Genomic DNA, 26,579 nt, shown 5'->3' with positions numbered 1-26,579 from the left:
ATAATAAACAGCAGAATCTTCAGTCTTCAGACTGTTCATCTGCAGATACACCTGCTGTCTGCTGTTGTCTCTGGAGATGGTAAACCGGCCTTTGACTGACTCAGAGTAGTAGATGCTGCTACTGCCATCACTGCGGATATAGACATAAGCAAGCCACTCCAGTCCTTTTCCAGGAGCCTGTCTGATCCAGTTCATACCATAGCTGCTGAATGTGAATCCAGAGGCCGTACAGGTCAATCCGTGTGATTCTCCAGGCCTTTTAACCACTGGTTCAGATTCTGTCAGAGTCTGACCATCAACCCCTGTTGAGACAAAAAAAAAAAAGAACATGTGTGTCATTGGCTTGGCAGCACAAATAAAAGTTATCTAAAATTAAGATCACTGTAGATGTTCACCTGCCCAGTAGACAGTTAACAGCAGCAGTCCTGTCCTATAGTCCATCATGTTAAACTGTGTGTCCACTGTTCTCTGTCATCCTCTCTGCAGTCAGATAAGTAGAGGAGGAAGACATCTGAGTTTTGCATTGACTCCTCCTCACAGGAAGGAAACAGCTGGACTGGAGATATTTATCAAAACTTGGGAATTAATGTCCAAGAGTCTAACATGTTTTAGTTTCTGTGAAATGTCAGTCAGTATTAACAACACAACCACATTTATTCCACATTTAAACACAGAAATCTTATTCTCAGTTCAGACATCTGACACATTAACATACAGGTTTTATTAGAGTTAATGAAATAATAATTAATCTTGTTAGCAATGCTTTATTTATTATCAGTCACTTTGAGAACAGTCTGCATTACATTAGAATATTTACAACAATAAAAGTAATCTACAGTTTAATTCTGATCAGCAGTATCACTTTTATGAACATTGCTTGATCGTCATCTTATACGTCACACAATAAACAGGTGTTTTGAATAGATTTTAGTTTATGTTTTGATGAAGACACGGTGAGTGATGCAACATGATGCACTCACTCGGTCTGTGCATCATTTGTTCATTTGAGTATTCAAAATCTGAAATGTAAACATTATTCTTTATTTCACTACTTGTGTTCAGCAGACAGACCAGATGAAATGTGTTTCATTGTTAACTGGCCTCATTCAAAGGGACATTATTTGTTTTCAAAGTCCTGACATGCTTCAGTGCTTCTCATACAGAGATCAGTGTAGTTCAGTTTTTGTACAGCTCTGTAGTCTGCTGTGTCACTGTGGCTCTCGTGCACAATAATAAACTGCAGAGTCTTCTTGTTTTAGACTCTTCACCTCTAAGGACACAACATTTCTGGACGTGTCTTTGGTGATGGTAAACTGGCCTTGGACACTTTGGGCAAATATTGTGCCAGTTCCATCATCAATGCATAAACACTCAATCTGAGAATAGGGGGAGCGTTGTTGAGAGTTAGAATGTGTGGTGTGAAGTTAAGAAGAGCACTAATACAGTACAAGCTGAACTGTCAGTCTCATGCTTACATTATAAAACTGATGGGTCACCTCATAGTGACAGAGAGAGAAACTTGACACTGACTGACATCTTGTGTTTTGTAAAAGGAACTGCAACATTATTTTTCACCCTCATGTTGTGACCGACTTTAGAAACCAAATAACACAAACATTATTGTGGATCCATTTATTTTATTCATACAATGATTTCAGCAGATTGTTTTGCTGCCATTGCCTGTTATGTGAGTCACTGAACATTATATTAAGTATTATATTTAATGATTTGTTTAAAGGTTTAAGGTGCACTTTGTAATTTTGGGCTATACATTTTAATCAGATGTGACAGATCATTGACTGATTTTCTGAATGCCTAAACAAGAAGCTAGAAGCCTAAACAAACTAAATACATAAAAAAAACTCTATGAAGACTTCCGGTTTGGTGAGCGATGGAGTAGGCAGTGAGTTGGAAGGGCTCTGTCACCATTTGACATCAATTTGATATTTGCTCTATTACTTACTCATTTGGAGCGTGGTGAACCCACTTCGAAAGACTTTCTCCGCAGTTGTTATCTTTAACACTCAATTCGTTATGGTTAAAAAAGGTAAAAAAGCTGAAAACGAGAGTGGACAAGATGGCGGTTTAGCCTCCGAGCAGCTAGCTAGCAATGAGCCCGCAGAGGACGAAAATGAAGACAACCCACCGGCAGCGTCCCTGGGGGACATACAGAGACTGCTCGCAGGCATGGAGGAGTGGTTTATTACAAGCCTGACGGCACAAATTTCAGCCAACCACGCCGCCATCGCCAGACATGACCAGACAATCCAAGCTATTGAAACCTCAATGAATGACTTCCAGGGGAGACTAACCACGATGGAGTCCACATTCGGCAAACTTGCTAAAGTGAACGAAAAACTACAATCAAAGGTGGACGACCTCGAAAACAGGTCAAGGAGATGCAACATTCGTATAACAGGCATACCAGAGGGGACCGAAGGCAACAAACCAACCTCCTTCATTGAATCCCTCCTGGGAGAAGTCCTCGGCCCCGGCACTTTCCCTCGCCCTCCAACCGTGGATAGAGCACACAGGCTGGCCATCCAAAGGAGACAGGACGGCGCACCCCAACCCTTCATAACCTGCATCCACCACTTTCAAGTGAAGCAACGAATTATGCAGCTTGCCCGAGAGAAAGGCTGTTGGGAATCGTTATTGATTATTAATTATTAATTAATATGCTGTTATTAATTAATCACATTTATTATAGTTGATTAATGAAACCTAGGTAACTATGAGTCATTAATGAACACGGGGCACCACCCTGAAATCAGGGATCAATAATCAAATGATTTACCTTTGAGTCTCATAGCCTGAAAGATAGTCAACTTGTCAATATTATGGACTTATCAATAATTAGACAAGAGGGAAGGCGTGAATCCGAGCACTGGCCATCTCAACCAGCAGTTATTACAATATGGGATTGTGCAAAATAATCACAGATGCTGCTCAGTTAAAGTCAACAGTGTTTATTAAAGCTTTCTCCACAGAACAAACCACTTACTTTAACAAACAACAATTTCCTTCACAAAGCTAACAACATCGAAGCATACGCAAGCCAAACAGGTACCTGGGTGGAGGCGTGTGTGTGTGTGTGTGTGTGTGTGTGTGTGTGTGTGTGTGTGTGTGTGTGTGTGTGTGTATGTGTGTCAGGAAGTCCCCAATAAAGACTACAAAGATGGCCGAACGTGGCTTGGAAAGTCACGTTCGCCGGACTACAAATTGGTGGGCGTGACTTGGGAAGTCTCGTCTGAGAGACTACAGGGAAACACCGGACGTGACTTAGTGTCACGCGAGAGCGCGAATTCCGAGATGATGCATACAGATTCACTGATTCATATACCTGGAACTCAAAATGGCGGCTGTAACTGTATCGACCAAAGGTGATCACTACACGTGCGCGCGAGGTTTGAACAAAGTCAGCGGTTGCGCCGTCTTTGATCTCGTGTGCGGTTTGGTCACACAAGGGGTGAATTTACAAGGATGATAGCCACTGTCCCAAAAAGGTAGCCGTGCTACCGGGGGAGTCCGTCTTTCCAGTCAATAAAGGGAATATGCTGGACATACGTCTTATGTTATAGCGGGGTTGTTAACTATGAGTTCACAACAGATCGCCAAAGAGTACGTGTATCTCGGTGTGTGTGTGTGTGTGTGTGTGTGTGTGTGTGTGTTAGTAAAAGAGCGAAGAAGCTAAGCGGGGCTTAGCAGACGACAAAGAAACAAACACAACAACCATGTGGCGCACAGCGGTCGTCTCTCCCTCGAACAGTGGCCGGCAAGCGAATCGAGGTTCGTTTGGCGTCCGCTGATCGAGCCGGAATACGACGTCTTGTGGTCACACACGGCGGCAAGACCGTACAGGCTGGATTAGCCTGAATGAGCTCCTAGCGAGCGTAGCAAACACAGTTAGCACACAGTGCGGGTAACCATAAATCAGACTCGGCGGTCCTTTCACAACAGAATAGAGCACAACAAAGAAAAACACGCTATATACTATCTGTTTCTGCCCAAACAAAAGCCTCTTACTTGGATGGCGCTTTTTGCGGTAGCGTGGGGTCCGTCTGACCCGAAGCTCCAACTTGTTCGGGAGCGCGGGCGCGGAATCAGCGTTAGCGTCCTAGCGACTGATGGCAGGCTGTGTCACAGCGATAGGTCGACTCGTAAAGGGGACAGTTTTGTCCCCTCTGAAGATTCTTTCTTCCTTCTGCAGGTAATGAGGAGATGGCTGGGTGCCGCGTTCCTGGATCCAACGATTATGACGAACGTCCGAACAAAAGTGAAAGTGAAACAAAAACAGTCTCTGTCTCGTCCAGCGAGGAGGGAACTGAAATTAGCTCAAGCAAAAGAAAGGGGGAAAAATGGAAAACGTTTCTCGGAGTTGTACCCTTATGGCAGCAGTTGCGTGAAACCGAAGTCTCTTCACAACGGACGCTGCCGAGTAGAAAGAGCAGGAGGGGTGCGTGACCTTTTAACGTGGGGATGACGTCATTGTGATCCTGGCGGAGCTTCCGGGCTCACAGCCAATAGGGGCCGGGTGACGTCTTGGGGCAGGTCAATCTGGTCAGGTTTTTCACACCTGGTCGGTCTTTTTCCTTGTTCTTTGTTTGATAATTCCTCGTGTGAGGCCCTAGTAGTTAGGCTTCTGGTTTCAACTACAGGCCTCTCTTGGTCTCTTTGTTTGAGACATGTACATGAGGGCATGAGGCCCAACAAGGCTCTCTGACCTACAGAGGCACGGAGATTCACATTTATGCAGATTACAGCGCTGAGGTGTCCAGGAAGAGAGCCGCCTTTACCCCAGTCAAGGCCGAGCTGAGGAGAGCGGGATACCAGTTCAGCCTACGCTTCCCTGCAAAGCTCCGCGTAATCGCTGAAGGGTCCCGGAATGAGTACAACACCCCAGCTGAAGCCGCCGCATTTCTGGAGGAGCGACAACCAGCTGGGTGAGTCCCCTCCACAACCATGATGATGAAGGAAAACACCGGGGACATTATTCTGTTCTACCCCAATCTTGTTGGATTGTTTGGTGAGTGAATTCAACTACGGATTTAACTAAAATGCCCGGCACCTGGGCTGCTTTTCCTTTCTCCTTTTTTTCATAAATAATACCGGCTGGCCTGTCTGCTAAGACTATACAACCCAGGATACCAGGGTCATTTTATTTTATTACATTTAACATCCGAAATCTTCATCTACATCATCATTACATCATTATTATTTTTATTCTTATATTTCTTTCTCGGGTTGTATCTTTTCTTTTTCTTTTTCCCCTCTCTTTTACATGGACACATTCTAATGTAAACTTTCACCAGAGGAATGAAGGGAAACAAACTTCTATGACAACTGCAGAACTCTATCTTTTTTCTTTGAGGTGAAACTAATATATGTTCGTATTCCCTGCCTCCCTGTGATTTTCAACTACAGTGAAGGTTTTAAAGGACAGACTACCTAATTTACTGAGAACCAGTTACCTTAGTTCACAGTTTTAAAGGTTAATATCCCTTGTTGTTTGTTTACCGGGATTAATGTAGAAAAATCAGCTATTTTGCCTACTACCCAAGATTTAAACATAATCTATAGAATTATTTCAAACACACCTTTATGCCTTGATGACATCTGACATAGTCATAGGTTATTTATATTTTTTCTTTCTAGGCTAACAATACTGCTTTTCATAGTATTGCCACCTAATTATTTGGGCGCTGACTAAGAAACAGTCTTCTGGTATGGTTTTTCTTGGATACTACTACTCAACCAACCAAACCCTACTTCACAAAGACAGAGCTTGAAATGCAGAGTTAAACAAAGCACAAATGAATAAAGGCACTAGCCTAGAGATAGGGACTATAGGTTTGCACACACAGGATTGGAATATTGTTTCCTCTTCTCTTTTTTATTTATTTATTTTATTTTTATGTATATATTTTTCCCTCTCTCCTTCCCCCTTCCACCAATGTTTCCTGCTGCTATGTATCCCTCAGCCAATGCATCACCTTGTTGTCAATAATCCATTTTGCTTCTCCAGCTACTATTCTCCTAAACAAATATGAATAACAATCTCAATAAGGGGATAAACAACACTTCTAAGTTCATATCCTGGAATGTAAAAGGAGTCAACAACCCTGTTAAAAGACAAAGAATTATATCCTACCTGCAGCAGTTAAAGGTAGATTATTATTTTTACAAGAAACACATCTCTGCAATGCTAATGCTTCCAGCCTTCAGCGAAGCTGGGTTGGTCAAGTGTTTCATTCCAAATTTAATGCAAAAGCGAGGGGAACGGCCATATTAATTAACAAAAACATCTCTTTTCACTCCCAAGAGGTAATTAGTGACCCCAACGGGAGGTACATTATTGTTGTTGGACAACTCTTTGCCAACCAGGTAATTCTAGTGAACTTGTATGCACCAAACTGCGAGGACAGTAATTTTTTCGAAAAACGATTCCTGACAATACCAAAGATTGATAATGGGTACCTCATAATAGGAGGAGACTTTAACCTCGTACTGGACGTCACCCTTGACAGGTCATCAACCAACCCCCAGAATCTTACTAGGTCAGCGGGTGTTGTGAGAGACTTTATGGGTCAGTGCGGCCTTTCGGATGTTTGGAGGTTTAATTTGCCCCACGCCAGAGCTTATTCCTTTTTTTTCAAACGTGCATCATACTTACACCAGCATAGATTATTTTTTACTTGACAACAGGCTGTTACCCAAGGTTAGAATGTGTTCATATACCAGTATTGTGATATCAGATCATGGCGCCATCCTTTTTGACCCGGACCTCCCAAACCGCCCTCCCTCAAATAGGATTTGGAGGCTCAACCCCCTTCTATTATCGGACAAGAAATTTGTAGACTTAATTTCATCCCAAATTGACTTTTTTCTGGAGACAAATACTTCTCCAGAGATTTCACATGCCACATTATGGGAGACTCTTAAAGTATACATTCGAGGACAAATCATAGCCTACACCTCCACACTTATAAAAGAAAAAAAATTCAAGATTACAAGATATCTCTCAACAAATATCAGATTTTGACTTAAAATACGCTCAAAGCCTCACCCCAGATCTGTATAAAGACCGCTTAAGACTACAAACTGAATTTGACCTGTTAACCACTGATGAGGCAACACATCTCATTATGAAGGCTAGGCACAACACCTATGAGTTTGGGGACAAAGAGAGTAGACTACTAGCTATGCAAGCTCATTAGGCAGCTGCCTCTTGCTCAATTACAAAGATTCAGTCACATATGGGTGAGATACTGACAGACCATGGTGACATAAATAACACTTTCTTGCAATTCTACTCTGACCTTTACACATCGGAATGCAGTAATGACTCCGATCTCCCTCGTAATTTCTTTGAAAATTTGACTCTCCCTGTTGTGTCTGAGGACCAAAATACCAAACTGAACGCAGACATTTCAATTTCCGAAATTGTCACGGCTATAAAATCTATGCAAAATAACATATCACCTGGCCCTGACGGGTTTACGTGTGAATTTTATAACGTTTGCCCTGCAATTAGCACAAACACTCACACAACACTCCAAACAATGTTTAAGGAAGCACTCTCACTGGGGACTCTCCCCATGACGCTGAGACAAGCCTCAATCTCCCTACTGGCAAAGAAAGATAAAGATCCGCTTTTATGTTCATCATTTCGACCAATCTCTTTGCTAAATGAGTGTAATTCCCGATATTGTCTCACCCGATCAAACAGGATTCATCCAGGGCCGTCACTCCTACTCAAAATGAGAAAGCTATTTAACCTAATCCACTCGGCTCGGTCAAAATATCCTGAGGTAGTAATCTCACTCGACGCAGAAAAAGCTTTTGACCGGGTCGAGTGGAACCCCTTTTTTTTCACCCTTCGCAAATTTGGCTTTAAAGAAGAGTTCGTCGCTTGGGTCAAATTGCTTTACTCCTCTCCTCTGGCATCGGTAATTTCTAATAATACCCAGTCTGCTTATTTTCCTCTTGGAAGAGGGACAAGACAGGTTTGCAATTTCAATTGAACCTCTATCAATAGCACTGCGACCCTGCAAGGATTTTAAAGGTATACAGCGGGACGGCCTGGAGTTTAGAGTCTCTTTATATGCAGATGACTTACTTCTACACCTCTCTGAACCAGCCTCATCACTTCCCTCCATACTAGACATTCTGAAGCAATTTGGGAGAATTTCGGGATACAAGTTGAATTTGCAAAAGAGTGAAATGTTTTCCTTAAAAGCTGAAACAGATGCACCTCTTTCTAACACTCCCCCCTTTAAAAGGATCCAAAATGGCTTTAAATACTTGGGAATTGAGATTACCCGCACTTTGTCTACTACTTTTACAAAGAATTTCACTGCTCTCCTTAACAGCTGCAAACAGGACATGAATAGGTGGGCCTCTTTACCACTATCAGTAGCTGGACGTGTTAACCTTATCAAAATGATAGTATTACCTACATTTCTATATCTCTTCCAAAACATCCCAATTTTGATTAAAAAACCTTTCTTTAAAACACTTGATAAAATCATTGTTTCTTTCATATGGGGGAATAAACCCAGTCGTATCAGCAAGACCCACCTCCAAAGACCAAAACACTCAGGAGGGCTAGCCCTGCCAAATTTCCTTTTTTTTTATTATTGGGCATGCAACTTTCAAAAATTAATCCACTGGCTTGAAGATAAACCAGTCACAGGAAGGGCGAACTGGGTGCAATTAGAACTTTCATCATGCCGATATCACTTAGGCTCAGTGATTTATGCAGCCTTGCCCCTTGTCTGTAATATTTGACTTCTAATACAATAGTTAACCATTCTATAAGAATTTGGGTTCAATTTAGAAAACATTTTGGTATACAAGGTCCTTCTATCCTCTCCCCTATTAATTGAATCACATGTTTACTCCCTCCTGTACAGACCCTACTTTTACCCAATGGTTTGATAAAGGGATCAAATCAATTTGTAACTTATACATAGAAGATATTTGCGTCTTTCTCACAACTATCCCAAGCCTACAATTTACCTAAAAACCATTTCTTCCGTTACTTACAGGTTAGAAGCTTCGTTCAAAAGACGTTCCACTCATTTCCAGATAAGCCCACAAAATCACATATAGACTGTATTCTAGAATTGAAATCAGACAGTAGAGGACTGATTGCCCAGAACTATGACATCATTCAGAAATTGACCCACACTCCACTGAAAACTTAAAGCGAAACTCTCGCCAAAAAGCAACCAAGGCTTTATTCGGGATTGAATATGAGTCAAACCTTCGTGTGAAAGCATAATTACAACGAAAGAGGCACTTTTAAGATTTACCGTAGTTTCGGTTTTGGGCAATTGTTCAATTTTGAACGGGAGTGCATGGGGCAAGACATGCTAGCATCAAAATCGCTATTTTTAGAACACTAAGAAGGCTCGACACAACATGAAACTTTGCTCGCAGCATCACTAGGGTCTCTACTCATGAACACGAGCATTGAGAACATTGTTTGTGTACACAGAGTTTATGAAAAAGAAGGTTTTTGAACTACTCACGTTAGCTGCTGCGCTCCTGCGCGTCGCCGTCATGCCAGACAAAAAGTGTTGATCCCCGAGTTCGACCTGAAAGGCAGGAGCTGGGGCGCCGAAAAGGGGGGGATAAGGGGAAGGATTCTAGGGGCCCATCATTGACAGGGGCCCAGAAAGGCCCCTAATAAAATGGCCTACCCACAACTGAGGAAGGAGGTGAGCAGCTCTGTGTTGAATTAATCTATTATTATGGAAAAAAAAGATAAATTGAAATTAATGAATAAAGATCATTCTGAATAAAAACACATAGTCTGTATTTATTTCAGAATGATTTAAATGGTTTTAAAAGCATATAGCCTATAATTTTATTTTGTGTTTTTGAAATTTAGCTATCACTGAAACTGAACTATAAACTCACTGAAATACTATGTTTGGTCAGTAGTCTGGGACTCTCACCCCTTGCTTTGCAGTAGGAAAAGAGGAGAATAATCTGGTGCTTGCAGACTAAGTGACTGCTCTCAATCCAATCAGAGAAACGTTAACAATATTAAATCGCAACGACCATAGAGCCTCATTCATGTATTTTTTACCACTCCAACTCTAATTCCACCATGTACAGTTTTGGAGATAAATTATTATTATTATTATTATTTTTAATAGATTTTTTTAACAAAATATAAACGTATATTACAAACTTAATGGTCTAAGTGTGCGTGTGTGTGTGTGTGTGGGGGGGGGTGATGTGCATGTTTGAAAGAGAAATTGTGTGGTATTGCTATAATAGTAATTTTGGAGATAAATTGGACCTAAATGAAGGGCTACAAGAGGGAGACAGTGAGCAGTGGGGTACTGGTTGTGAAAATCACATTTTCTTTTGTTAATTTTGATCAAATCACTGACAGTAAAACAGAATGGTGGGAGAAAACCTGAATCGGGTGATGGTGATGCTATTTCAAATGGTATTACAGGAAATTCTATATAATTCATGTATGTCATGCATTTGTATTTTTCAGGTAATTTAAGAGAATTTTATATTTTAACCATTAAAGTTGCAGACTTGCAGACATGAATCTAAATTCCATTGTATTCTGAGTGTTGAGTGCTTCCCCTACCAAGGAACTGTCATTTTGTTCTTTTCACACAAATTATAGTCAAAAATATCATTAAAATGCACAGTTTTATGTAAACAGCATAACAAATTTTCGCCGGCCTTATGGCCGGCTATACAGGGGCCCAGTAATATTTCTTTTCATGGGGCCCAAAATCCCTGGCAGCGCCCCTGGGCAGGAGAGTAATGGTGAACCGCTCCTCAAGCGTGCCTGTCAGGTCACGCTCGGGGATCGAGACCTTTTCTCACTCACTCAAAGATGTCATGTACTTCTTAAAGGTAGAAAAAATCAAATACACACTTAAAGGATCTTCCCAATCATTTTTCAAGGTATGGAGGCCCTTTCTTGATTATTATGACTCCTTACAAGAACCACTTGATAATGAGTAGGCTCGAACACATACATGACCTTTTGCATTGGTGGAATTCTCCCTCTCCCATTATTTCATGTTTGTATGTATTTATTAACTTTTTTTTTCTTTCTTTCTTTTCTTCTTTTCTTCTTTTTCATTTGGTTGCTTATCCAAGGTCCAATTCCTTAAGTGTGTCCTGTAACCTGTAACCCTATGGGTGAGTGAATGGGTGGGGGATGGGGGACCAGTGGGACGCTGGGTGTACGGGCGGAAGGGGTGGGATAAGAAGGATAGGGTGAACTCAGTGGGCCAATGTAACTGAAGAACAACGCACCCTGTGTTTTGAAGATGACTGTGTAAATTGAAATAACATGTACATATGCTGTATTCTTGTGGGGTAAAAAATTCCAGAAAATCAATAAAACATATTTAAAAAAAAAAAAAAAAAAAAACTCTATTCATTTTATTGGCTGAATGAACTGAATAAACATAAAACACAATTTCATATTATCAATTTTGTGTATATGTTGCGGACCCCGCCATCTTCCTAGTTTCAAACACTGTTCTTATTTTCCTCTGAAAACAGCCTGTTTATTTATTTATGAAACAGATCATTTCTTCGCCAAAACTACACAGTGCCACTTTAGTGACTTATTCATCAATAGTGTTCATGATTTAATTATAAACAAATTAAGAATAAATAAAACTGTGAGTATTTTTCAGGCTCTTTCAGTCCAGTAAAGATGAGTACTGTAGGTTTTTGTACAGCTGCTCAACCAACTCCAGTCACTGTGGCTGTCGAGCACAATAATAAACAGCAGAATCTTCAGTCTTCAGACTGTTCATCTGCAGATACACCTGCTGTCTGCTGTTGTCTCTGGAGATGGTAAACCGGCCTTTGACTGACTCAGAGTAGTAGATGCTGCTACTGTCATATCTGATATACGCAATCCACTCTAGTCCTTCTCCAGGAGCCTGTCTGACCCAGTGCATGCTGTGGCTGCTGAATGTGAATCCAGAGGCTGTACAGGTCAATCTGTGAGATTCTCCAGGCCTTTTAACCACTGGTTCAGATTCTGTCAGAGTCTGACCATCAACACCTGTTGAGACACAAGTAAAATCTATATTAATTACTGTATATTTGAAACTCAACTCAACATTAGAGATTTAGTAAAATGTTCACCTGCCCAGCAGACAGTTAACAGCAGCAGTCCTGTCCTATAGTCCATCATGTTAAACTGTATGTCCACTGTTCTCTGTCATCCTCTCTGCAGTCAGATAAGTAGAGGAGGAAGACATCTGAGTTTTGCATTGACTCCTCCTCACAGGGAGGAAACAGCTGGACTGGAGATCTGTATCAACACTTGGGAATTACTGTCCAAGAGTCTAACATGTTTTAGTTTCTGTGAAATGTCAGTCAGTTTTCCATAAACAAAGAAATGTTATTCTTAGTTCAGACATCTGACATATTAACATACAGGATTTATTAAAATTAGTGAAATAATAATTCATCTTGTCATCAATATTTTGTTTCTTATCAGTCACTTTGAGAGCAGTTGGCAGCACATTAGAATATTTACAACAATAAAAGTAATTTACAGTTTAATTCTGATCAGCAGAATCACTTTTATGAATATTGCTTGATTGTCGTCTTATACCATCGCACAATTAACAGGTGTTTTATAGATTTTACTTCATGCTTTGATCAAGACACGCTGATCAAATCGTTTTCAACCTGTTTTTCTCTTTTCAAACTGAATTCAAATAATTTATGCTTCATACATTGACATACAGTGAGTGATGCAACATGATGCACTTGCATAATTTGTTCATTTGATGTTTACGGAGCCCCAGATATGACATGGTCAAAAAAAAAATTTAATTGTGGCCACAATATAGCTATAACGTGTGCACGAAATACTAATTCGTGGCCACGAAGTAGGTGTAATGTGCGCACGAAATACAAATTAATAACATTAATATAATTCCTGGACAGCTGGGTAAGCAAATCGAGTGCACCTTCTCTACAAACTGCAATAGCCTACGTGATGTCCTTAAGGCGAGAGTCTTATCTTATTCTGTTCTAGTCAATATCTTGTTATCCCACATTTAGGCAGTGCCTTTCACTGATCATCTCCTTTGAAAGTAGCATCATGTGTGTCAGACTCTCAGCTGAGGGAATACATAGGCTATATGAGCCTATCAGTGATCAGAATCTAGTTTATATTGATTTGCAGGTTGTTGTTGCTCTGACTGAACTACTGAAGGTGTCTGCAGTGTTCTCTGGACATTTGTCCTTCAATAAAATCACAGACGGTTAAAAGTTCACTATATTATAGGCCTACTTAAATAACTGCCTAATTGCGGGATAAAAAGATATTGACTAGAACAGAATAAGAAAAGACACTCACCTTAAGGACGAAAGAGTTTCTGAGTCAGTCCAGCTCCATCAACAGACTCAACAACTCTTTTGTCCCCCCAGCCATCAGACTGTATAACAACTCTCAGTAAAGGCAGGGAGGACAATAGATAATAGACAATGGACAATTTCTACCTCCATTTGCACTGTTTCATTTTCATTTGCATTGTCAACCATTTTGCACTGTTTACTGCAGCTACTGTTTATTCTCTCTATATATACTGTATATATTTACATAATACTTAATATTTTATCTTTTATTCTATGTTTAATTCTATTCTTAAGGTTAGGGTTTTTTATTTTAGTTTAATGTATGTTTAATGTATGTCTGATGTATGTTTTGTATTTGGTATGCTACTGGACACTTGAATGTCCCTCGGGATAAATAAAGTATCTATCTATCTATCACATAGGCTATTGCGGTTTCTAGAGAATGTGCGCTCGATTTGCTTACCCAGTTGTCCAGGAATTATATTATTTCATTAATTAGTATATCGTGCGCACATTATACTTACTTCGTGGCCACAAATTAGTATTTCGTGCGCACGTTATCCTTATTTTGTGGCCTCGAATTAGTATTTTGTGTGCACGCTATAGCTATATTGTGGCCACAATTTAATTTTTTTTTTACCATGTCATGTCTGGGGCTCCGTAGATGTTCAATAGAGAGTCCAAATTAGAAAATGAAAACAATATTCTTTATTTCATTACTTGGGTAGAGCAGAGATGAAATGTGTTTCATTGTTAATTGGCCTCATTCAAAGGGACATTATTTGTTTTCAAAGTCCTGACATGCTTCAGTGCTTCTCATACAGAGATCAGTGTAGTTCAGTGTTTGTACATCTTTGTAGTCTGCTGTGTCACTGTGACTCTCCTGCACAATAATAAACTGCAGAGTCTTCTTGTTTTAGACTCTTCACCTCTAAGGACACAACATTTCTGGACGTGTCTTTGGTGATGGTAAACTGGCCTTGGACACTTTGGGCAAATATTGTGCCAGTTCCATCATCAATGCATAAACACTCAATCTGAGAATAGGGGGAGCGTTGTTGAGAGTTAGAATGTGTGGTGTGAATTTAAGAAGAGCATTAATACAGTACAAGCTGAACTGTCAGCATCATGCTTTCATTATAAAACTGATGGATCACCTCAGTGAGGAAGAATACTGCAAAGACAGAAAATAAAGGGAAAGGTTCAGTCAGGGTTTGAGTATCATTCAGTTAAGATCAATGAGATCAGCAGATATGAGAGTCTCCTCATAGTAACAGAGAGAGAAACTTGACACTGACTGACATCTAGTGGTTTTATTCTGAGAACTGCAACATTATTTTTCACCCTCATGTTGTGACTGACTTCAGAAACCAAATGATACAAACATTATTATGGATCAATTTCTTTTATTCATACCTGGACAATGATTTGAGCAGATTGTTTAGTTTTAGTTTTTTTTTCATTGCCTGTTATGCAAGTGATTCATCATAATGGTAAGATGTTTAATGATTTGTTTAAATGCTTATTGTTGTTTGTTTAAGGTTTAATTTGTAATTTGAGGAAATACATTTTAATCAGAAATGAAAGATCACTGACTATTTATTTATTTTTTTTTATCCATAACCAAAAAGATAAGCCTAAACAAACTAAATAAAGAAACTCGCTTCATGTCTTTGGCTGAATGAACGGAATAAACAGAAAACAAAATGTCATACTGTCTATGTGTTTATATGTGGAGGACCCTGCCACCTTTCTAGTTTCAAACACTGTTCTGGGGACCTTATTTTACTCTGAGAACAGCTTGTTTATTCATCTATGGAAAAGAAAATTCATTCTCAAAGATACAAGTTGCCTCCTTGATGACTTATTCATGAATAGTGTTCATGATTTTATTTGAAACAAAATAAGAATTAATGAAACTGTTTTTATTTTTCAGGCTCTTTCAGCCCAGTAAAGATGAGTTCTGTAGGTTTTTGTACAGCTGCTCAACAACTCCAGTCACTGTGTCTCTCGAGCACAATAATAAACAGCAGAATCTTCAGTCTTCAGACTGTTCATCTGCAGATACACCTGCTGTCTGCTGTTGTCTCTGGAGATGGTAAACCGGCCTTTGACTGACTCAGAGTAGTAAATGCTGCCACCACCGGTATAGATCTGAGCAAGCCATTCCAGTCCTTTTCCAGGAGCCTGTCTGATCCAGTGCATGTATTGGCCGCTGAATGTGAATCCAGAGGCTGTACAGGTCAGTCTGTGAGATTCTCCAGGCCTTTTAACCACTGGTTCAGATTCTGTCAGAGTCTGACCATCAACACCTGTTGAGAGGAAATGTGAAAGTGAAATAATCTGATTACACAAACAAAAGCTTTATCATGTCAAGATCACAGTTAATCTTCACCTGCCCAGCAGACAGTTAACAGCAGCAGTCCTGTCCTATAGTCCATCATGTTAAACTGTGTGTCCACTGATCTCTGTCATCATCTCTGCAGTCAGATAAGTAGAGGAGGAAGACATCTGAGTTTTGCATTGACTCCTGGGAGGAAACAGCTGGATCACAATAGCTCACCTCCACAACATATTTCCAAAACAACTTCAAAATGTTATTTTTAGTTCAGAAATCTAAAAACGGTGACATGGTATGGCACTTAAGTAAAGATTACTTTCCGGGGATAAACAACAAAAAGTGAAGGTTCCTTGTAGCTGCTTCAATAAGACATTTTTCTCATTTAAAACACATAAAAAAAATAGAAATGCTACTGTTGATTATTAGTTAGTAAAGGAACTATTAACCCTAACAAGGTACTGTTCTCCCTTTAGATCCAGTAGTTGCACAAAGTGTATCTCACTGTTAATAAGAGCATTGTTAACTGCCTTTAAATGTATACTAATGTATTAATCTAAATAAACCAACAAGAAAATTTAGTAAACTTAGACATAACAAGTAAGTTAGGTAACTCAGTGAATGTTTTATAATGCTAATCGGAGCAATTAAAAATACTATATTTGATTAATGTTCACAATTTTTAACATATGTGTGGTTGAGTCACATGGTCTCTGGGTATTTGTGCAGGTCTGTTGGTGGTTTGTATCACTGTGGGCTGACGTACACAGTAATAAACAGCTGTGTCCTCAGGCTGCAGATTCTGTCCTGTTAGAGTCACTGTTCTAGCAGAAGTGTCTCTGCTGTAGCTGAACTTGTTCTTCAGAGCATTATTTTGATAAAAGCTGCCACCACCCCACATATTGGAGATCCAGTCCATTGGTTTTCCTTCACACTGTCTGATCCAACCTGTTGCACAGCTGTTATCAGTCAAAGAATAACCAGAGACCTGACAGGTGATGGTCAAAGACTGTCCAGGCTGCACAACCTTTGAGTCTGGCTGGATGAGATCAATACTGTTCACACCTGTGGAAACACAAATCAACATTATCTCCATCATCCATCTGAATGTCCAGTATTTCTAATGTGTTTATTAGTGTGAATCCACTGAAAGCTCCTCACATGATCCAGCAGCCAGCAGCAGCAGCAGAGCTACAGAGAACATGGTTGATGTTGAAGCTGAACTGATGTGAGCTCTTCTGTCCTCTCACTGACACAAACTTCACGTCCTTATGAGGCAACACACAAGGAGGCTAATTTACATACTGATGACAGTAAATCAGCTGACTAAAATATATTGAAATGAATCAAAATGAAAACTAAATATTCAGGCTTTTCTTGTCATCTCATTAAAAGAGAGGATGAAACTTAAATCACTGACAAACATACTTTGGTTTCTTATGAAAGCTCCATGTTTTGTAGTTTGTAGACTCCATGAAGTTGGCTGAAGACTCCTGATTAACTGATGGAAGCAGCTTCTTTGAATGATATCTGATTTAATAAAACGAACTTTCAGAATTTATTTCATTACTTGACTTTATTATGTATAAAAATGTATAAAAATGTTATTTGTTTTTAACTCTGTAAAATATTGTATCACACCTTATGAAGTCCAATTATTTAAGTTGTTGCTATCAAATTGAATTAAGGTCCTCTGTCGTAAATCTGTGGACTCTTTCACTCTCTGCTGTAACAGTGAACTGGTGTTGAAATCATTAGTGGTCTGAGGGCTCCTCCTCTGGTGGCTTCATGTTACAAGTGTTCAGGGGTTTTTGTTCAGGTCTACTGATGATTTGTGTTATTGTGGCTCTCTGGCACAGTAATACACAGCAGCACCAGTATAAGTCCCGCAGCCTCTGCTTAGTGTGGACAACACCTTGGTGGGTCTCTCATGGGCTCAACCAGAGATGCATAATTTTGCACAAACTTTGCATACCATGCTGTGAGGCCCAGGAATGAGCGTAGAGTAGTGGCGTCTCTTGGCGCCGGAGCTTCTGTGATAGCTCTAAGGTGATCCTCATTTGGCAGCAAACCTTGAGCTGAAATGACATGCCCCAGGAACTGCAGGCTTCTCTGGTTGAAATGACACTTTTCAGTATTGAGCTGGAGGCCAGCTTCTTTAAGTGCAGCTAGCACTGCCTGCAGGTTGCAGTCATGTTCTTGCTGGTCCTTGCCATAAACTATGACGTCATCCAGGTAATTCTGGACCCCCTTGAGGTCTTTCAGCATCAGGGACATGAGCCTGGAGAATGCACTTGGGGCTGAACACAGTCCACATGGTACTCTGTGGAGCCTGAACAGTCCTTCATGCGTTATGAATGCGGTTATGTCACGGCTCTCCTCTGCCAGTAACACCTGATGATAAGCATTCGCCAAGTGATGGTGGAGAAAACGGTGGCTCCGTGCATTTCAGTGAAAATGTCGTCCATATGGGGAAGTGGGTGACTGTCCATTACTACTGCCTTAATTGGCTCACGATAGTCCACACACATTCTCACTTTACCATGGGGAAGTGGGTGACTGTTCATTACTACTGTCTTATTTGGCTCACGATAGCCAACAAACATTCTCACTTTACCATTTTTCCTTAGTGTGACCACGATGGGTGATACCCACGGAGATGCATCAGTCCTTTCAATTTCATCCATTTCCAGCAGCCCTCAATTTCGGCGGAGACAGCTTGTCTGACAGAGACTGGGAGCCTTTCGAAGCTTTTGTTGGACAGGCTGAACACCCTCCCTGATTTTGACTCTGTGAATGAAGCCTTTTGCAAGACCCAGTTTCTCCCCAGTCACTGATTGGGCTATGACCTCTGCTACTGGAGCTACAGATTAGGTGAATGCTGGTGAGGAGGTAGCAGGTGAGAGCACAGCGTTATGTTCAATAGAGAGTCTCAGTGCTCTGAATAAGTCCGATCCCAGCAAAGCCGTGCCTGTCTTCACAACATATAATGTAGCTGGAACTGTTGTATCTGCATGCTGCACTGTAGCTGATAGGCAGCCTAGCACTGGGACTTTGGACTTAGTGTATGTAACTAACCTTGAAAGTGGCTCAGACAGTGGTACATCACTGAAGTGCTCTCTGTAGAGGTGCTCTGGAATGATACAGCAGAGCCTGTATCCACCACTAGCTCATCAGGGCAGGAAGTTGATTTTGCACTTATAGTCACTGCACATAATCTTGTGATCTAACTGTACCGCACACCGCTTTACATCACCGTCAGACCACCCTTTCTTTTGGCACTACATTTTCTTAACCGTAGAACCTCCATATCCCTACGCAGTTTCGCTAATGCATAAGGATACGGAGGCTCTATGGTCTGTTAAATTTAGTTTTTATCGAAAGTAAACCTCTCGTCCAGCAACTGGGCCTCGCACTGTATTTTGCCGCTTGCAGATCATCTGTTGCCCAGTTGCGCTAATGCGTAGGGATACGTAGGTTCTACGGGTGAGAAAATGTAGTGCCAAAAGAAAGCGCGGTCTGACGGCGATGTAAAGCGGTGTGAATTATCTCTATACAACGTACACTTGAACTGTTATAGATTTTTTAAGGTGAGCCTTGTTTTAGGTGGTTAAATTTCACTTTTTCTCTGGACCCCGTTCACTGCAGTACAAAGCTGAGCGTCTGGGCAGGAGCGGCTTCTCCAAACTGAGGCTGCGCTGATCGGTGAGGGAACAGATCGACTGTAGATATGTACTTTATATGACCCCACTTCAAAAAACCAGAACTATCCCTTTAACTTCTTTACTGCTCAACTTCTTCAGCACATACAGTACATAGTCAATACAGCATTACTGACCTACAACTCCCCCTAGGGCTGTGAAGTAGCAACTGAATACACAACACCAGGCCTCCAAATTCCAAAGATCTCAATCTGATTGAGCATCTGTAAAATGTGCAGGAGCAGGTCTGATTCATGGAGGCCCCACCCCCCAACATGCAGGACCCAGAGGATCCACTATAAAACGCCCTGGTGCCAGAGATCGCGGGACACCCTCAGAGGTCTTAAGTCCATGTCTTGATAGGTCAGAGCTGTTTCGGCTGCACAAGGGGAACCTTCACAATATTAGGCAGGTGATCATGATGTTATGCCTGATATGCCTGTGTAAACAGTTTTTAAACATAAATACTAAATCTGAGGAGAGGGGGAGCTTTGTTGAGAGTTAGAATTTTTGATGTGAAGTTAAAAAGGTGAACTGTCAGTCTCATGCTTCCATTATAAAACTGATGGGTCACCTCATATAGTGACAGAGAGAGAGAAACTTGACACTGACTGACTAGTGTAGTGGTTTTGTAAAAGGAACAGCAACATTATACAATGATTTCAGCAGATTGTTTTGCTGTCATTGCCTGTTATGTGAGTCATTGATCATTATATTAAATATTATATTTAATGAATTCTTTAAATGTTTATTGTTGTTGGTTTAAGGTGCACTTTGTAATTTTGGGAAATACATTTTAATCAGAAGTGAAAGATCATTGACAGATTTTTTTTTTTGAATGCCTAAACAAGAAGCTAGAAACATAAACAAACTAAATACATAAAAAAAAAAAAAACTCTATTCATTTTATTGGCTGAAAAGACTGAATAAACAGAAAACACGATTTCATACTGTCTATTTTGTTTATATGTTGCGGACCCCGCCACCTTCCTAGTTTCAAACGCTGTTCTGAGGGCCTTATTTTCCTCTGAGAACAGCCTGTTTATTTATTTATGGAAAAGATAATTTCTTCTCCAAAACTACACAGTGCCACTTTATTGGCATATTCATCAATAGTGTAAATAAATAAAACTGTAAGTATTTTTCAGGCTCTTTCAGTCCAGTACGGATGAGTTTTTTTGTACAGCTGCAGCATCAGAGTCTGACCATCAATACCTGTTGAGACAAAAAAAAACATAATGTGTATCATGCGTTGGCTTGGCAGCGCAAATAAAAGTCTAAAATTATGACTTATAGAGATGTTCACCTGCCCAGCAGACAGTTAACAGCAGCAGTCCTGTCCTATAGTCCATCATGTTAAACTGTGCATCCACTGTTCTCTGTCATCCTCTCTGCAGTCAGATAAGTAGAGGAGGAAGACAGCTGAGTTTTGCATTGACTCCTCCTCACAGGGAGGAAACAGCTGAACTGGTAATATTTCAACCTTGTCAGCTGTTTTTTATATTTGTCCGACATGTTTACATGTGTGTAAAATGTCAGTATTAGTATTACACAGTTTATTCAAATTAGTTAGAATTTAATTCATTTTGGTATCAAGGCTCTGATTCTCGTAAGTTACTTTGATCGCCATGGGTAATACTGAGAAAATTTGTAACAACATAAATAATTCACAGGTTTATTCTGATCACCACCTTCTAGTATATTTCTGTAGATTGCTGTATCGTAATCTCACCGCATCATGACATAAACTAAAGTTTTCAATGTATTTTAGATGCTGATTTTACATTGCTCATTATGTTTGAACAAGTCAAGCTTGTTTCTTTTTTCAAACTAAATTAATTCAATTTATGGTTTGTGCTTTGACATTGACAATTTAGAGTTTACAGTAAAATGTTGACAAAACACAATAAAGTATGTTAAAGCAGAAATGTATTTTTATTGCTATAAATACAGACTTACAAACTCATGTAAACTCATATTACATTTTCCACCAGTGTAGTAAACAGGGGAAGTAGTTTGTGTATGACTCTCCTGTTATTGTCTCTCACTGTGTCTCTTCTGGCACAGTAATACACTGCTGTGTCTTCAGTCTTCAGACTGTTCATCTGTAGGTAGAGTTTACTGCTGGAGTCATCTCTGGAGATGGTGAATCTTCCCTTGACTGACTGGGAGTAATAGATGCTAGTGCTGCCTGTGTGCCTTCTCTTCTTCTGCTGCAGCTGACAGCATGATATCAAGTCTTTATAGCAGACTGTGAGGAAGTTCACTTTGCATAAATAAGGACAGGCTATAAAAGAAGATGTGACTATCCCGTGCAATGCACTCTTTCTCTGAGGGGGCAGCTGTAGCTCAGCAGGTAGAGCAGGTCAGCTTGTGATTGGAAGGTCGCTGGTTCAAATCCCGGCTCCCCCAGGCTGAGTAGAGCTGCATGTCAACCCCAACTTGCTCCTGAGGGTCCTGCATTGAGCTGGCGAGTTGTCCAGGGTGTACCCTGCCTTTGCCTGGAGACAGCTGGGATTGGCTCCAGCAACAAACCCTGTGACCCCTTAAAAAAGGGATAAATTGGTTACAGACCATGACTGTTTGGACCTCAGTCAGTTGTTAATATAATTATGCAAATCTGTGACTCTTTCACTTAATTGTGTTAAGATATTTTGTTTTTCTCTATAAACTGAGCTTCTGGGAGTATATAGAAGCCCGAAACAGAACACTCAAATGTGTAATAACTGAAGGCACAAAGTCCTTCACAGTTTTATATATGGTAAAAGAAAGTGATTATTAGTGGAAACAATCTATGAACATTCATGTTTTTGACACAGAAAGAAAGACAAACCCATTTAGACATCAACAGCCTCAATAAATCTGAAACAAAAAGGTAAATGTTGTTAATCTTTATGAATAAGTGGACAAACAACAATGACAGAAATGGTGCAACTGTAACATCTGATGTAAAACAATACTGAGACAAAACTTGATTCAGTAAAAGATACGGCTGCATTTACTCACCTTTTTCATCATGAAATTAGTTTATCCTATATGCATTAAAGACTTAGGAGAGAGAGAGAATGCTCCTTAAAAATGACTTTTACTTTCCTAACATGCAGAATATATTTTCAAAGTTGTAAAATGTTTTAATTTCAGATGTTTCTTGGATGATCTTGGACAACCAAACAAGATTATTTTCATGACTTTTTGTGTGACAAATTTGCGATTTGATTTTAAATGTTATATTTCAGTTTAGATAAAATAAGAATTCAATACTGAGTCACAACTCTGAACTTTCATGACTGACAGTTACTCACAAAAATGTGGTACTGAGACAAGTGAATGTTTCCAGTGGTGGTAAATAGAGGAAGTAGTTTTTGTATGACTTTCCTATTATTCTCTCTCACTGTGGCTGTCTGTCACAGTAATACACAGCAGTGTCTTCAGACTGCACATTCTGTCCATTTAGAGTCACTGTGTTGCTGGAAGAGTCTGAGCTGATACTGAACTTATTCTTTAGTGAATCTTTGTAGGATGTGGTGGATCCAGCAGCTGCACTCCCAATCCACTCCAGTCCTTTCCCTGCAGGCTGTCTGATCCAAGCTGTCCAGTACCTGCTAAGAGAATAAGAGACCTGACAGGTGATGGTCAGACGTTGACCTGGCTGCACAGTCACAGAGGCTGGCTGTGTCAACTGTTCACACTTCACACCTGTTAAAACAACAAAATGTTTTGTAACAAATCATCAAGTTAAACTGCAAAAGAAGAAGTGTTGACTTTGACAAATCCAGAGAGACTCACATCCAGCTGCCAACAGTAGCAGCAGAGCTACAGAAAACATGGTCAGTTAATATTAACGAGAACACAGAGTCTCATTTAAGTAACAGAGGAGAGACAAACTTGTCACTGACTGCCCTCTAGTGATTTTATGAAAGAAACTGTAACATTATTTTTCATCTTTATGATGATCCATTTAGATTGCACAAAGTTTAGAGAAATTATTGTCTCTAAATTTTGTAGTAGTGTTATTTCAGTGACTACATTGTTGTGCTGTTCTGCAGGCTTTTCATCAACAAATATTCTTGTTGTGTTTTATTTCATTTAACATTCACTATAAATGTTTCTCAGGAACAGATTTAAAATTATAATATAATTGTGTATGATATAAACACTTCATGCTTTGGCTCTTTCAGCCCAGTAAAGATGAGTTCTGTAGGTTTTTGTACAGCTGCTCAACAACTCCAGTCACTGTGAGTCTTGAGCACAATAACAAACAGCAGAATCTTCAGTCTTCAGACTGTTCATCTGCAGATACACCTGCTGTCCGCTGTTGTCTCTGGAGCCAGTAAACCGGCCTTTGACTGACTCAGAGTAGTAGATGTAAGCACTGTCAGATCTGACATACGCAATCCACTCCAGTCCTTTTCCAGGAGCCTGTCTGATCCAGCTCATCCAGTAGCCACTAATTGAAAATCCAGAGGCTGTACAGGTCAATCTGTGAGATTCTCCAGACCTTTTAACCACTGGTTCAGATTCTGTCAGAGTCTGACCATCAACACCTCTCAAGACAAACAATATGTGTATGTCATTGCTTTGGCAGCACAAATAAAAGTTATTTAACATTAAGATCAGTGTAGATGTTTAGATTCCACATAATTCAAAGACATTTTTGCCTCTTAATTTGCAGCAAAGTCAAATGTTGTAGTAGTTTTAAATCAGTGACCTCATTGTTGTGCTGTCGTTGGGTCTTTTATCAACAAGTAACCTTTATTGTGTTCTGTTTCATATAACTTTACTATCAATATTTCTCAGGAATAGATTTAAAATTACAGCGTAATAATGTATGATATAAAATACGTAATATTTGTCTCCTTCAGTACAGTAAAGATGAGTTCTGTAGGTTTTTGTACAGCTGCTCAACAACTCCAGTCACTGTGGCTGTCGAGCACAATAATAAACAGCAGAATCTTCAGTCTTCAGACTGTTCATCTGCAGATACACCTGCTGTCTGCTGTTGTCTCTCGAGATGGTAAACCGGCCTTTGACTGACTCAGAGTAGTATGTGCTGCTACCACCAGCATGAGTGGCAATCCACTCCAGTCCTTTTCCAGGAGCCTGTCTGATCCAGCTCATCCAGTAGCTGCTGAGTGTGAATCCAGAGGCTGTACAGGTCAATCTGTGAGATTCTCCAGGCCTTTTAACCACTGGTTCAGATTCTGTCAGAGTCTGACCATCAACACCTGTTGAGATGAAAAAAAATGCATGTCATTGCCTTGGCAGCACAAATACAAGTAATCTAAAATCAAGACCTTTTTAGACGTTCACCTGCCCAGCAGACAGTTAACAGCAGCAGTCCTGTCCTATAGTCCATCATGTTAAACTGTGTGTCCACTGTTCTCTGTCATCCTCTCTGCAGTCAGATAAGTAGAGGAGAAAGACATCTGAGTTTTGCATTGACTCCTCCTCACATTGTAGAACTGGATTTGACTTGGATCTCAGTCACTGTTTGGTGAAACTGGACAACTGAAAGTTTATTCTTCATGAGTTCCTCCAATTTGTGGACAACAGGTTGACAAGCACATGTTTAAAATTGGTTGACCTTCATTATGAAGCCACAAATGAAGAATTTCACAACATTCGATCAATTGCACAGTGCCACTAAAGGGGATATTCTTAATTATATTTCAGATGGGGAAACAAAAAATGGCAACAAATGCTGTTTCTTTTGTTGTCGTGTTGATTTTCTGAAACTTCTTTTGAAGTGCTCATGAGGCATACCTTTCTGAAACATTAGGGGAAAGAAAATGTAGTCCAAAAAATTTGTTCTTATTCAATTCTTTATTCAGATGACTTTTAAAACACATATGTCTCCACTATACATTCAGTGTTATTGTAACTGAACATTTGAATGAAGTTCCAAATGAAAAAAAGAAGATTTGAATAAACTATGAATGAATTGAAATTAAATTAATTATATTCCTTCTATTTTTTCATTGCTGAATGTGTCTTTATCTCCCTTTATCAGTGCAAAAACTACATCTGAGTGTTGAGAGTCAGTCAGTTAATATTAATGAGAACACAGAGTCTCCTTTAAGTAACAGAGGAGAGACAAACTTGTCACTGACTGCACTCGCGTGACTTTTTGAAAGAAACTTAAACATTATTTGCCATCTTTATATGACTACAAATTAGGATTCTGCAAAATTTAAAGACACCATTGCTTATAAATGCGTAGAAAAGTTTAATTTTGTAGTAGTAGTTTTTTCAGTGACCACATTATTGTGTTGTCTTTTGGCCTTTATTGTGTTTTGGTTCATTTAATGTTTACTATCAACATTTCTCAGGAAAATATTTTAAATTATGATATAATTATGTATGATATAAAATACTTTATGCTTGGGCTCCTTCAACTCATTAAAGATGAGTTCTGTAGGTTTTTGTACAGCTGCTCAACAACTCCAGTCACTGTGGCTGTCGAGCACAATAATAAACAGCAGAATCTTCAGTCTTCAGACTGTTCATCTGCAGATACACCTGCTGTCTGCTGTCGTCTCTGGAGATGGTAAACCGGCCTTTGACTGACTCAGAGTAGTACTTGCTGCTACCACTACTGCTATGAATCCAGGCAACCCACTCCAGTCCTTTTCCAGGAGCCTGTCTGATCCAGGCCATATGGTAGCTGCTGAATGTGAATCCAGAGGCTGTACAGGTCAATCTGTGAGTTTCTCCAGGCCTTTTAACCACTGGTTCAGATTCTGTCAGAGTCTGACCATCAACACCTGTCAACCAAAAGAGATACACGATGAGTTACGTTCCCTACAAAAATGAAAATACGCTAAAAAAAAATCTGTATAGATGTTCACCTGCCCAGCAGACAGTTAACAGCAGCAGTCCTGTCCTATAGTCCATCATGTTAAACTGTGTGTCCACTGTTCTCTGTCATCCTCTCTGCAGTCAGATAAGTATAGGAGGAAGACATCTGAGTTTTGCATTGACTCCTCCTCACAGGGAGGAAACAGCTGGACTGGAGGTGTTTATCAAAACTTGGGAATTAGTGTCCAAGAGTCTAACATGTTTCAGTTTCTGTAAAATGTCAGTCAGTATTAACAACACAACCACATTTGTTCCATAAACACAGAAATCTTATTCTCAGTTCAGACATCTGACACATTAAC

The 26,579-nt window shown here is 40.0% G+C and overlaps 2 gene segments (V, D, J or C); both read right to left on the bottom strand.

Moving 5' to 3' along the window:
• On the bottom strand, window positions 1–26,337 carry LOC115574796 (immunoglobulin heavy variable 3-48-like; the record flags this gene model as incomplete). The annotated part of the segment is given in 2 exon segments: window positions 1–302; window positions 26,268–26,337. Coding segments are annotated over 2 exon segments (351 nt in total), but the record flags the coding sequence as incomplete, so codon positions are not given.
• On the bottom strand, window positions 22,808–23,245 carry LOC115574798 (Ig heavy chain V region 441-like). The segment is given in 2 exon segments: window positions 22,808–23,115; window positions 23,206–23,245. Coding segments are annotated over 2 exon segments (348 nt in total).
• Window positions 26,338–26,579: the final 242 nt, after the last annotated feature.

This window comes from Sparus aurata, chromosome 23 (assembly GCF_900880675.1).
Source record: "Sparus aurata chromosome 23, fSpaAur1.1, whole genome shotgun sequence".
In the NCBI taxonomy this organism is placed as follows: Eukaryota; Metazoa; Chordata; class Actinopteri; order Spariformes; family Sparidae; genus Sparus; species Sparus aurata.
Note: the sequence above shows the minus strand (reverse complement) of the source record. Positions and strands in the feature narration are given on the sequence as shown.